Source organism: Macaca mulatta, chromosome 5 (genome assembly GCF_049350105.2).
Source record: "Macaca mulatta isolate MMU2019108-1 chromosome 5, T2T-MMU8v2.0, whole genome shotgun sequence".
NCBI lineage: Eukaryota > Metazoa > Chordata > Mammalia > Primates > Cercopithecidae > Macaca > Macaca mulatta.
The window spans coordinates 192,161,180-192,175,121 of record NC_133410.1 but is presented as its reverse complement, the minus strand read 5'-3'; the positions used below and the strand labels follow the sequence as shown (position 1 = coordinate 192,175,121).

Genomic DNA, 13,942 nt, shown 5'->3' with positions numbered 1-13,942 from the left:
TGGCTAACACGGTGAAACCCCGTCTCTACTAAAAATACAAAGAAATTAGCCGGGCGAGGTGGCGGCGCCTGGAGTCCCAGCTACTCGGGAGGCTGAGGCAGGAGAATGGCGGGAACCCGGGAGGCGGAGCTTGCAGTGAGCCGAGATCGCGCCACTGCACTCCAGCCTGGGCGACAGAGCGAGACTCCGTCTCAAAAACAAACAAGACAAACAAACAAACAAAAACTATTTTAGGTATTTGTAGAACAAAGCCAATAAGTAATTGCGTATTGTCATTAGGAACTAAGATTTTCAATGATATAAGAGATTAATTTACTCAATTTAATTTTTCTTTTTTTTCTTTTTTTCTTTTTTTTTTTTTTTTTTTTTGAGATGAAGCCCTGCTCTGTCTCCCAGGCTGGAATGCAGTGGCGCAATCTCAACTCACTGCAACCTCGCCTCTCCGGTTCAAGTGATTCTCCTGCCTCAGCCTCCCAAGTAGCTGGGATTACAAGCGCAGGACACCACGCCCAGCTAATTTTTGTATTTTTAGCAGAGACGGGGGTTTCACTGTGTTGGTCAGGATGGTGTCGAACTCCTGATCTCAGGTGATCTGCCCACCTTGGCCTCCCAACGTGCTGGGATTATAGGCGTGAGCCACAGTGCCTGGCCGATAAATTTAATTTTTTTAAAAAGTAACAACTCTGTAATCTTAAAGCTGAATTGGAAATCTCGGTATGAACTTTTACAAAAGTAAAAGGCATTTCTCAAAATTCCCTTGGAATTTCACATACAATCTATAACAGGTTTAAAAATAAAACAAAAGCTATGAGACTTTTAGGAAAAAAACATAGAAAATCTTTGGGCTTTAGAGTTAGTCGAAAAGTTCTCAGGCTAGACCCTAAAAATAAATCCATAAAAGGAAAAAATGATAAATTGGACCACATCAAAATTAAAATCTTTTGCTCTGTTCTCCTCAAAGAAGATGAAAAGACAGGCTACAGACTGGGAGAAAAAAAGTGTGCAAACAACATGTCAGACAAAGAACTGGTATCTAGAATATATAAAGAACTCTCAAAATACAGCAGTGTCAAAATCTCGGTTAGAAAATGGAACAGGTATGTTTTCACTGAAGAGGAAGTACAGATGGCAAATAAGCACAGGAGAAGATGTTCAACACCACTAGCTGTCAAGGGAATGCAAATTACAACCATAGCGAGCCACAGGTATCATTACACACCTATCCAAATGGCTACAATAAAAATAGTCACAATGCCAAATGGTAGCAAGGACGCAGAGACACTGAATCGCTCATGTATGACGGGTGGAAATGTAAAATGGTACAGCCACTCTGGAAAACAATTTAGCAGTTTATTGTAAACTGAAGCATATCATTACCATAAGACCCAGTAATTGCACTCTTAGAAATTTATTTCAGAGAAACGAAAACTATGTTCACAAAAACCTGTAAACAAATATGTATTGCAGTTCTGTTCATAGTATTTAAAAACTAGAAACAACCTACATGTCCTTCGATTTGTGAATGGTTAGTTAAATTGTGGTCCATCCATCACGCAATAGTAATCAACAATAAAAAGGAACAGGTTAGGCCGGGCGCGGTGGCTCATGCCTGTAATCTCAGCACTTTGGGAGGCGGAGGTGGGCAGATCACTTGAGGTATGGAGTTCAAGACCAGCATGGCCAACACGGCGAAACCCCGATCCCACTAAAAAAATAATAATTACAAAAATTAGCCAGGCAGGGTGGCGCGCACCTGTAATCCCAGCTACTCTGGAGGCTGAGGCGAGAGAATCGCTTGAACCTCAGAGGTGGAAGCTGCGTGAGCCGAGATCGCGCCACTGCACTCCAGCCTGGGCGACAGAGGGACGTTCCTTTCCACCCGCCTCCAAATAAAAAACAAAAAAAGGATCAGGTTAATTTCTGGGGAATTCTGCTGAGTGAAAAATGCTAATCCCAAAAGTTACATATTGTATTATCCCATTTATATAACATTTTTGAAATGATAAAATGAAAGAAATGGAGAGCAGATTAGTTGTTACCAGAGATTAGGAACTGTGTAAGGGGGACGGGGTGGTGGGGGGGGGGAGGGGCGGGGCGCGGGGCGGGGGGGACGGGGTGAGGGGGCGGGGCGCCAGGCGGGGTGGGGGCGGCGCGGGGGCGGCAATAGTTAACAACACATGGAATCCTCCTAGAGATGGATCTTTTCCGTATCTTGTTGTTTTGTTTTGTTTTTATCTTAGAAAAAAAAAAATAGGTCTCACTGTGTTGCAGGCTGCTCTCAAAAACTTCTGGCCTCAAGCAATCTTCCCACTTTGGTCTCCCAAAGTGCTGGGATTATAGGTATGAGCAACTGTGCCTGGCCTATTCTGTATCTTCACTATGGTGGTGGGTACATCAACCTACATAGGCGATAAAATTGCCTAGAACTAAATATACGCACACACACAGACACACACACACACACACACACACACACACGCCAAGTGAAAGTGGAGAAATCTGATTAAGACTGGTGGATTATATCAGTGTCAATATTCTCTTGTGATCTTGTACTCTAGTTTTGCAAGGTACAAAAGATCTCCCTGTAATAGTTCTTACAAATGAATGTGAATCCATAATTATCTCAACATAAAAAGTTTAATCTAGTTTTTAAAAAATGCAGTGCTCTGGGCTAACCAATGTTCTTAAATCAATATTCAACGTTAAGGGAAATTTCACTGATGACAACGATGACAATGGTGGAGGTGGCAGTGCTGATGACGCTGTCCTTCGCTGAGCTGTTACTGTGGGCTCCAAGATAGCTAAGACCTTGCCTGTATCATTCACTACTATATCCCAAACACTACAGCCTCCTCAGCAGTTGTTTGTTAGACAGCACTAAGCAAATAATTGTTGAATAAATAAATGAACAATTCTGCAAGATTTTTATTTTTTATTATTATTACCTATTATCATGTTTCAGATGAGAAAACTGGAACTCAAAAAGTTTAAGTAGGCTGGGCACGGTGGCTTACGCTTGTAATCCCTGCATTTTGGGAGGCCCAGGTGGGTGGATCACCTGAGGTCAGGAGTTTCAGACCAGCTTGGTCAACATGGTAAAATTCTATCTCTACTAAAAATACAAAAATTAACCAGGAATGGTGGTGCATGCCTGTCAACCCAGCTACTCAGGAGGCTGAGGCAGGAGAATCGCTTGAACCCAGGAGGCACAGGTTGCAGTGAGCCAACATTGCACCACTGCACTCCAGCCTGAGCAATAGAACAAGACTCTGTATCAAAAAAAAAAAAAAAAAAAAGTTTAAGTAATACCCCAAGGTCAAACAACTTACAAGCAGAGAAGCCAAGACTGACTCATCACTGTCTGTGCTATTAATAACTAATCACAGTCTCCCAAAATGCTAACATAGCTTCCAATAAACCAAAACGAATATTCTTTATTTTAGCAATAATCACTTTAACTGCCTAACATCTCTCAACTGAACCTCCGGATGGTTCTTTAGTTCTTATTTATAGAAAGGCATCACCAGCCCTCCTCCCACGCCCTATTGTTCTCTGAGCGTCATTGTGAGAGGGTATTATTAGTGCTTAATGTGTGTGCAGAAAAACTACCAATGATTAAAGCATTTTTAAAGCATGTTAGCCACTGTGGCAATGTCCATTAATTCCTGAGAATACTCTTAGGAATCTTACCCTATGGGTTTGTATCACTCCAATTTAAGTTGGCCATGTAAACCGCAAATAAGATTGGGCATGGTGGCTCATGCCTGTAATCCAAGCACTTTGGGAGACCACGGTGGGAGGATAGCTTGAGCCCAGGAATTTCAGACCAGCCTGGGCAACAGAGCGAGACAAAAACAAAAGCTAAGAAAAGTAGCCAGGTGTACTGGCACTTGCCTGTAGTCCCAGCTACTCGGGAGGCTGAGGCAGGAGGATCACTTGAGTGCAGGAGTTCGAGGCTGCACTGAGCTATGATTGCACCACTGCATTCTGGCCTGGGTAACAGCACGAGATCCTGTCTCTAACAAATACAAATTAAAAATCTGCAAATGCGTTTAGTGTCAGGCATGAGAGCTAGTTTAAAAATAATAGGTCTGGCTGTTTTGAGGACAACTACTTAGAAAATAAGCACTCTTGATGCAAAGAATAAAAACTGGAAGAAAATTCTCCAGAAAGTTCAAGGTCTTCATCATTCAGTAATGGCCGGTGAATTATTTTCATTTTCTTATTTGTATTTTGCTGCATTTTCCACATTTTCTACTATAAATATATATTCCTTCTATAAATAACATAGTAAAAATAAGAAAATGAATGGCCTAGGTCAAAAATTTTGCAAACACTGTTTTAAACTGCAAAAACAATTCAAGGCCCGGAGTGGTGGCTCACACTTGTAATCTCAGCACTTTGGGAGGCCTTGGTGGGCAATTCACTTGAGTTCAGGAGTTCAAGACCAGCCTGGCCAACATGGTGAAACCTCATCTCTTCCAAAATACAAAAATTATCTGGGCATGGTGGTGCGTGCCTATAATCCCACCTAATCGGGAGGCTAAGGCAGGAGAATCACTTGAACATGGGAGGCAGAGGTTGCAGTGAGGCAAGATTGCGCCATGCACTCCAGCCTGGGCGACAGAGTGAGACCCTGTCAAAAGAACAAAGGGAAGGGAAGGGTGGGGAGGGGACGGGAGGGGAGGGGAGGGAAGGGAGAAGGAAAGAAGGAAGGAGGGAGGGAGGGAGGGAGGGAGAGAGGGAGGAGGAAGGAAGGAAGGAAGGAAGGAAGGAAGGAAGGAAGGAAGGAAGGAAGGAAGGAAGGAAGGAAGGAAGGAAATTCAAGATCAAGATATTCTGGAATAAACTTATCTTAGCCCAGGTTCTCTGGAAACCAGAACCAAGGACAAGGCATTTGTGCTTATGCTTTACCAGGGAGAGCAATCCCAAAAAGTATCAGTGAAGGAAGGAGGGAAGGAGGAAGGAGAAAAGAGGAAAGAAAAAAGAGAGAAGGGGAAAAAGAGGAAGGAGAAAAGGAAGAAAGGGGAAGGAGGAAGCAGGGAAGGAAGGAAGGAGCAAGGAGGGAAGGAAGAAGAGCAAATACAAGCGCACTGCTGAGCTCCTCACAAAGCCATGATTTTTCTGCCTTACAGGATGTCTCTGGAGAGGCTGACTAAACTGTAAACAGTATCATGAAACCGTCCATGAAGGAAGGCGGACTTTATCCACTGACTCTTGTCTGCCATTGACTGAAGTTTGTCTCACGGGACACCGACTCCTCGTCCCCTTATCTGGGTGGTCTCTGCAGGCAGCCACCAGGAGCCCGGATCCCAAGCAGAGGTGGCAGCCTCCCCTGCCCACCTGCAGCCTGCAGCTTCCGGGGCCTGGTGAGGTGAGCAGGAGGGCAGATGTGGGCTCCAAGAGGTCACGGCAGCCGAGGAGTGTCCCTCTGGAGGGCAGAGGAGAGGCAGGCAGTGGGGTGCTATCTGATGGTGAACGCCCTGGGCACCCCTGCAGCCAGAGGCCAAGTGTGCAGGTGTAGCTCCACGTGCCACTGCTGGCATCATGAGGTGCGGATGCAGCTCAACACGCCTCCCTCCCAAGAAGACAGAAATGCCCTCTCTGGACATGTGGGTTGTTAGGGATCGTGGACAGTCCAGCGGCTCCTGCAGTCCTGCTCAGATGGGCACTCAGTACATGTGGTCAATGAGAGTGGCTTCCTGGGCTTCAAGGGAGAGTCTGAAGCCCAAGGCTCTGTGCGTCTGTGGGTACGCAATCCCTTCCCGGTACCTTGTTTTCAATGAGAAAATAAAGTTCATCCTAGTGTTTGCTGCAGAGAAAATAAGAGCAAATCTCGCAGGCAGATTTCACTGAGAGGCAGAAACCACACGCGGCCTGTTGGGATGCGCCGGGCTGCCCAGGCTCACCGGTACAGCCTCTGATCACCCAGGGCCTCTGCCCAGCCAGCAGCAGGCACAGAGACCTGGGGCGGATGGAGCCCTGCTGCGCGGCAGCCCCGGCCCTGCTGCTTACAATTCCTTGTGTCAGCACAGAAGACTGGGACTCAAGCGCAGGGAATACAATTTTCTCACAAATAGGAGTTCTGGACACACAAACAAAAGAGAAGGCGAGGGAGACTCAGTCACATCTGTCAGGGCCATCGTCCCGCGTCTGCTACAACTGTCCTGGTTACCGGGCTGGGCAGGTGACTCAACTCCCACTTTTGTGATTGATGAAATACCATAAGGGGTTTCTGAGGAAGTGTCCAAAAGGCAAAATCTTGTTATTATCTGCCTCACATTTTATTTGAAGAGCCCTCCAAAGACGCCATCTTCTACTGTCTCCAGAAGAAAAGATGCCAGCTGGGGTTGTCCCTGCTGGGAGGACAAACAAACGTGGCTTGGGAAAAGACAAAAAAACTTTTGCAAAGAGATTTAGGGCTAGAGTGCCCATGGTGAATGAACGACACGGCCATCGGCCTGCAGCGTCTGATAGAACTCTCATTTTTACACTTCGACAGAAATTCTCGGTATCCTTAGGCACATTATGTAGGCCGCGGTACATCTCCAACTTACCTGGAACTAGCCGTGAGAATAAAGGGTGCAGTCAAAATCACTGTGCTTTGGTTTCCGCTTTCTCTTTTTTTTTCTTTTCTTTTCTTTTTTTTTTTTTTGAGACAGAGTCTCACTCTGTCACTGGGCTGGAGTGCAATGGTGCCATCTTGGCTCACTGCAACCTCCGCCTCCAAGGTTCCAGTGATTATCCTGCCTCAGCCTCCCAGGTAGCTGGGACTACAGGCGTGCGCCACCATGCTCAGCTAATTTTTGTATTTTTAGTAGAGACGGGGTTTCACCATGTTGGCCAGGATGGCCTCGATCTCTTGACCTCATGATCTGCCCACCTCAGTCTCCCAAAGTGCTGGGATTAAAGGCATGAGCCGATTTCTGCTTTCAAAAGCACCAGGACTTTGCTGTGATGGGACTTGGAAGCTTCCAGGTATTAGGGTATTAGATAAGATTATGGCCAGTGCTTTTACGGGCATTCATATGGGCCCATTATTTATTTATTTATTTATTGAAACAGGATCTCATTCTGTCACCCAGGCTAGAGTGCAGTGGCATGATCTCAGCTCACTGCAACATCCGCCTCCCGGGTTCAAGCAATTCTCCTGCCTCAGCCTCCCCAGTAGCTGGAATTACAGCCATGTGCCATGACGCCCAGCTAATTTTTGTATTTTTAGAAGGCATGGGTTTTCACCATGTTGGCCAGGCTGGTCTCGAATTCCTGACCTCAGGTAATCCACCTGCCTTCGCCTCCCAAAGTGCTGGGATTACAGGCGTGAGCCACCGTGCCTGGCCTGGGCCTCTGTGGTTTGATTCTGAGCAAATGACAAATGGACATGGGGTGGGGTGAGAGGGGAGTTCTCAAATGTAAACGTAAATGTGGAAATTGAAGAAGAAAGGCCGGGTGCAGTGGTTCACACCTGTAATCCCAGCACTTTGGGAGGCTGACGTGAGGGGATTGCCTGAGGCCAGGAGTTTGAGACTAGCCTGCAGAACATAGCAAGTCCCTGAAATAAATAAATTGATAAATAAATAAAAAGAAGACGAGAAAGAAAGAACAAGGAATAGGAAAGAAAAAAAAAAGAGGAATCTGCAACTGGAGAATAAATCATTTCTAAAGAGTAGGCCTAAATTCACTTATATATGCAACAAATATTCTTCTCTTCTAATGCACCATGGATGGTTCTGGGGGAGCTGGAGATGAGGCGGTGAATACAACATGTCTGTTTGGCATGTCTAATGGTTCTGCTGGAAGACCCATTTAGGAAGCTGTGGCAAGACTGAAGCTATGCCCTCAGGTTTAATTAGGGCTCTGAAACGCTTTAGGTCACTTGGCGGCATCCCCTAAGCCAGAGGCCTAAGTCTAGATCTATCTCCCGCAATCTAAAGGCTGAGACACCTCAGAGTGTCTGCTATGAGAACCCCTCCTGGCCACATTAGACTGGAAGTGGGAGTCTTGGTGTGTTTTGTTCACCAATGTACCTGAACTGGCTTGAGAGAGCACCTGACACATTTTTAGTGTTCAATAAACATCTGTTAAGTGGCTGGGCACGGTGGCTCACGCCTGTAATCCAAGCACTTTGGGAGGCCGTGGTGGGTGGATTGCCTGAGCTTAGGAGTTCAAGAAACCCTGTCTCTACTAAAATACAAAAATAAAAATAAAAATAATTAAAAAAAAAAAAAAAGCTGGGTGTGGCAGCGTGCACCTGTAGTTCCAGCTAATCAGGAGGCTGAGGCAGGAGAATTGCTTAAACCCGGGAGGCGGAGGTTACAGTGAGCAGAGATCGTGCCACTGCACTCCAGCCTGGCAACAGAGCGAGACTCCATCTCAAAAACAAAACAAACAAACAATATCTGTTAAGTGAAAGAATGAACAGTTCAGAGTACAATAAGAAAAGTCTCCATCCACGTGCAAATAGGACTCCGGATAAGATGGTTACAAATGCCCAGCCAGTTTCCCACTCTGTCTTCCCAGGCAGTGGAAAGGCATATGTGAGCAGATGCAGGACCCGGCCAACTTCCAGGGAAAGCTGCCCCTTTGTAAGTAAGGAACGTTTGTTTCTGGTGCGAGACCCCAGCTTCCTCTACCCAGGTTCCAACAGCCTCGGTGGGATTTGTGCTGGGGTCAGAGACCAATGAATGATGGATGGACCGACACTGGGTTGCTGTCAATCACAAGATGTCTGCCAGCCCCTCCCTCTCCTTACACACACAGTTCGGAGGCGTTCACTCGTGCCATCCCCTTCGACTGAACAGAATCCAGTGGAGAGCTGTGCAGAAGGCAGAACAAGCTACTATTTGGCAAAATGGTATTCTTAGCATTGGCCCAACTGGGGATGTGCCCTTAAACAGTAGATCTTGTTAAGGTCTGGGATCTAGGCCGGGCGTGGTGGCTCACACCTGTAATCCCAGCACTTCGACAGGCCGAGGCGGGTGGATCACCTGAGGTCAGGATTTCGAGACCAACCTGGCCAACACGGTGAAAACGTCTCTGCAAAAACACAAAATTTAGCCAGGCACAATGGCTCAGGCCTGTAATCCCAGCACTTTGGGAGGCTGAGGCAAGTGGATCGCTTGAGGTCAGGAGTTTGAGACCAGCCTGCCAACATGGCGAGACCCCATTCTCTACTGAAAATACAAAAAAAAATTAGGTGTGGCGGTGGGCACCTGTAATCCCAGCTACTGGGGAGATTGAGGTGGGAGAATCACTTGAACCCAGGAGGCTGAGGTTGCAGTGAGCCAAAATCACGCCCCTGCACTCCAGCCTGGGCGACAGAGTGAGGCTCCATTTCAAAAAAAAAAAAAAAAAAAAAAGATTCTGTTAAGGTCGGGATCTCTCCATATCTGTCTCACAAATAGAGAAAGGGAAGTCAGCAATTCTACAAGAATTGGCTGCTTTTAATTCCATTTTTAGCATCCGGGAAGTACACAGTTTTAAAAATTCTGCTTGATCAGTGAATAAATCCTTATTTAACTGCACCAAGTAATATGAGTGACAGAACACCTAGAACCACATCCTGTAGCTATCCATGATGTAGGTCCTGAAGGCAGCCCGCTACACTTCTGGGTACTCTGGTGGCGAGCTTTCTCCCTGCTGACTGACTCAATAACGCAGCTGACCTTGGGCCTCCATGCTATTTGGATTCTCTCTAGTCACTGTATCCAGTTCAGTCACTGAGTTAAACCAGCAAGTGGTTGTTGACTGTGGCATTTCACAGAACTGTTTTCAGTAACAAGACAGCCCAGATTGCACACTTTTGAGCATCTAAGTCATCCCTTGGCCATTGATGGCTGTGTTCAACCCCATCTGAGCCCTGCCTTGGTCACTAGGGAGAAAAGAGGTATAGGACAAAGAGCTAGTCGAGAGACAGAATGCAGCATTTAAAAAATACAAGATGGGCTGGGCACAGTGGCTCATGCCTGTAATCCTAGCACTGTGGGAGGCCGAGGAGGGCAGATCACCTGTGGTCAGGAGTTCGAGACCAGCCTGACCAACATGATGAAACCTCGCCTCTACCAAAAATACAAAACTTAGCAGGGCATGGTGGCGTGTGCCTGTAATCCCAGCTACTTGGGAGGCTGAGGCAGGAGAATTGCTTGAACCTGGGAGGCAGTGAGCTCAGATAGTGCTACTGCACTCCAGCCTGGCAACAGAGCAAGACTCTGTCTCAAATAAATACATCAATATAATTTAAAAATTTAAAACTTAAAAGGTACGAGATGGGCATCCATACAGGAAATGCCAAAAGAGTCCATAGAACCAGAAGGACCCCTGAAGGCTGTGGAGGGAGGTGGAGTTTCAGCTGAGCCTTGCAAGCTCCTGTGGCAGTAATAATGCTATGTTCACCATACAGTCCCCTTCCTGGGCACCCTGCCTTCTCCACAGTCAATTCTGGCCACTAGAATGGGGGTGGACTTTTAGATGGGAAATAATGAAGCCTCAAAAACATATGTTTGTGTCTTCTCCTGGTTGGGCCCCCTCCATCCACACGCTGCCCACTGTGCCTGCCCTTCTGGGCTGGATGCATCTCAGGCAAGTCTGTAGTAACAGCTCACAAGCAAACATGTGTGCTTCAGTGTTCATTAGAACACTCCTTGTCTGAGACACGTAACAATGCTTTCACCCAAAGAGAACGTCAGGGTTACATTTTTAGACATGCAGGGCCCATGACCTTTGCTTAAACCATCTTGGTGGGGAGCCCTATACTATTCCTAAGAGTAGTATTTGCTCAAATGGGAACAGATTTCAGGGCTGGAAACAAACTTGTTAATGGCAACCCTCATCCTGGAACATTGATGTAGCTTTCATATATTTTGCCTCCTGGGTGACTTGTGATCACTGGGGAGTAAGTTTGTGCATAGGACCCATCTGCTGGGCCTCTTCCCTCTGTGCTGTGATCTGTTCCATTTATTTGTTTGTTTATTTAGAGGTGGAGTCTCGTTCTGATGCCCAGGCTGGAGTGCAGTGGCACCATCTCGGCTCACTGCAACCTCCGCCTCCCGGGTTCAAGCAATTCTCCTGCCTCAGCCTCCCAAGTAGTCTCGAACTTCTGACCTCATGATCCGCCCGCCTCCGCCTCCCAAAGTGCTGGGATTACAGGCGTGAGCCACCATGCCCGGCAGATCTATGTTCCTTTCAAAAAATAAGCATTTATTAGCCCTTCTTAGAAAAAAAAAACATGCTTACTGTGGTAAACCATTCACAACAGATAAGTAAAATAAAATTATTATCACCTGTACAATCCAACAATCCAAAAACTCTTTCTAGAGAAAGAGAGAGAGATGGGGCCCAGCTCTGTCACCCCACCTAGAGTGCAGTGGCACAATCATAGCTCAGTGCAGCCTTGGTCTCGTGGGTTCCAGCAATCCTCATACCTCAGCCTTTTGAGTAGCTGGGACTACAGGCCCACACCAGAGCCTGGCTAATTTCTTTTTAATTTTTGTAGAGAAGAAGTCGCGCTTTGTTGCCAAGGCTGATCTTGAACTCCTGGGCTCAAATGATCCTCCTGCCTTGGCCTCCCAAAGTGCTGGGATCATAGGCACGGGCGACAGCCCCCAGCCCCAGAACAATATTTTTATGCATGATCATTTTCCTTTGGGTTTGTATTTGTGCAGTGTCTGTTTTGTTTTGCATTACAAAACAGGATCATTACCATAGACACTGTTCTGTCCTTGCTTTTTTTCTTCGACAGGACCTAGTGATCATTTCCCCACGTTATTGTTAAGTACTGAATCTCTCTATGACAGATCTCTATAATCCGAATAAAAGTTATTTCATGAAGGAAGAAGGTCCTTCTTACAAAGAAAGCCATGATTATCAAGGTGTCAGGCTCCACTGAGAGCACTATCATCTGCCAAACAAAACAGAACAGACAGAAGGAGGGGCATGGGGTCAGGAGCACCTAGCACCTGCAGTGTGCACGCACTCACTTCTGGGTAGGAAGCTCCAGGGCACCCGAGTTTGCAGAGGCCAGGTGCAGCCAAGAGGCCAGATGCAGCAGAGAGGCCAGGCGCGGCAGAGGCCACGTGCAGCAGAGGCCAGGTGCAGCAGAGAGGCCAGGTGCAGCAGAGAGGCCAGGTGCAGCAGAGGCCAGGTGCAGCAGAGAGGCCAGGTGCAGCAGAGAGGCCAGGTGCAGCAGAGAGGCCAGGTGCAGCAGAGGCCAGGTGCAGCAGAGAGGCCAGGTGCAGCAGAGAGGCCAGGTGCAGCAGAGGCCAGGTGCAGCAGAGAGGCCAGGTGCAGCAGAGAGGCCAGGCGCAGCAGAGGCCAGGTGCAGCAGAGAGGCCAGGTGGGGCAGAGGCCGCGTGCAGCAGAGGCCAGGTGCAGCAGAGAGGCCAGGCGCCGCAGAGGCCACGTGCAGCAGAGGCCAGGTGCAGCAGAGAGGCCAGGTGGGGCAGAGGCTACGTGCAGCAGAGGCCAGGTGCAGCAGAGAGGCCAGGCGCGGCAGAGGCCACGTGCAGCAGAGGCCACGTGCAGCAGAGGCCAGGTGCAGCAGAGAGGCCAGGTGGGGCAGAGGCCAGATGCAGCAGAGAGGCCAGGTGTGGCAGAGAGGCCAGATGCAGCAGACAAGCCGGATGCAGCAGAGAGGCCAGGTGCAGCAGACAGGCCAGGTGCGGCAGAGGCCAGGTGTGGCAGAGGCCAGGTGTGGCAGAGGCCAGGTAGGGCGGCTTTGCAAACCCTCACCGGACGTTCTGCACTGTGCTTCCGAAAAGCCACAGGAGCTTCCCGCGAACGGCCGCGGCGCGGTTGCAGGTGGCGACAGCCCAGAAGGCCCCTGCAGCGTGCGCGTCGGACGGGCTTCCCAGGCGGGTGCTGGCGGCGGAGCGCACCGGAGTCCTGGTCCCGCCACGGCCGCTCCCTGGCGGCCCCCGCTGGCCGCGTCCCCTAGCCCCACGGCGCCCACCCCGCTCGGCGCGCACAAGTTCCTGCAGGTCTCTCGTGCCAGGCGCAGGGGAGCCTCTTCGCGGCGTGGCCCCGCTGGGTTCCGGCTTTAAAACAGAAAGGTTCATTGTCCCGAGGTCCCCGGGCCGGTCTAACCGCTGCAGAAACTCCCCGACGCCCCGCCCCACGCCGAACGGCCCGGCGGCCTGGCCGGAGAAGCCGGGACCGGGAGCGGGAGCCGGGCAGGCAGGCCTAGCTAGAGAGGCAAGGCTGGTGTGGGTTTTTTGTTTTACCTTTTTTTTTTTTTTTTTGAGATGAGGTCTCGCTCTGTCGCTCAGGCTGGAGTGCAGTGGAGCGATCTTGGCTCACTGCAACCTCTGCCTCCCGGGTTCAAGCCATTCTCCTGCCTCAGCCTCCCGACTAGCTGGGATTACAGGCGCCCGCCACCACGCCCGGCTAATTTTTGTATTTTTAGTAGAGACGCGGTTTCACCATATTGGCCAGGCTGGTCTCGAACTCCTGACCTCAAGTGATCCACCCGCCTTGTCCTCTCAAAGTGCTGGGATTACAGGCGTGAACCACCGCGCCGGCCTGGGTGAATTTTCTGTGTACGGAAGGGAGGCAGCACCGGAACCCCTCCTGTTCCCTTGCGTTCGCCGTAAGCACCGCGGACACTGCCACCTGACCGCGGGCTGGGGGGAAGCAGCCGGAAAATAAAATGCTGCAGGGCGCAGTTACGCGCATCTGTTAGTGTGTGTGTGGTAAAAGATCGTTCAATAAGTACCCGTTTTCAAAGAATGAACATAAAGTGAACATTTATTAAACATAATTTAAACTCTTCTCCATGTCAGGCCCTTTCACTGATTTCCCAAGGTGAGCATTCGGACCATCCTTACATTAATACTGATTTTAAGTTGCTAAAGGTTGTGTTTGAAGCTGCCGTCTTGATTTTATCCTTGCAGCTGAAGATACCTTGTGAATTTCAGAGCAGAGCGTCTGAGCGGTAGGCAAGGCACAA

General features: G+C 48.7%; 1 protein-coding gene across 1 annotated transcript; it reads right to left on the bottom strand.

The window, feature by feature from the left end:
- Positions 1-1,394: 1,394 nt before the first annotated feature.
- Positions 1,395-13,645, bottom strand: LOC144340879 (uncharacterized). Its single transcript, XM_078002455.1, has 2 exons — positions 12,727-13,645; positions 1,395-6,356 (listed from the first exon to the last, which is right to left on the bottom strand). The coding sequence occupies exons 1-2, from the start codon at positions 13,050-13,052 to the stop codon at positions 6,317-6,319; spliced, it is 366 nt and encodes a 121-aa protein (XP_077858581.1). The 5' UTR covers positions 13,053-13,645; the 3' UTR covers positions 1,395-6,316.
- Positions 13,646-13,942: the final 297 nt, after the last annotated feature.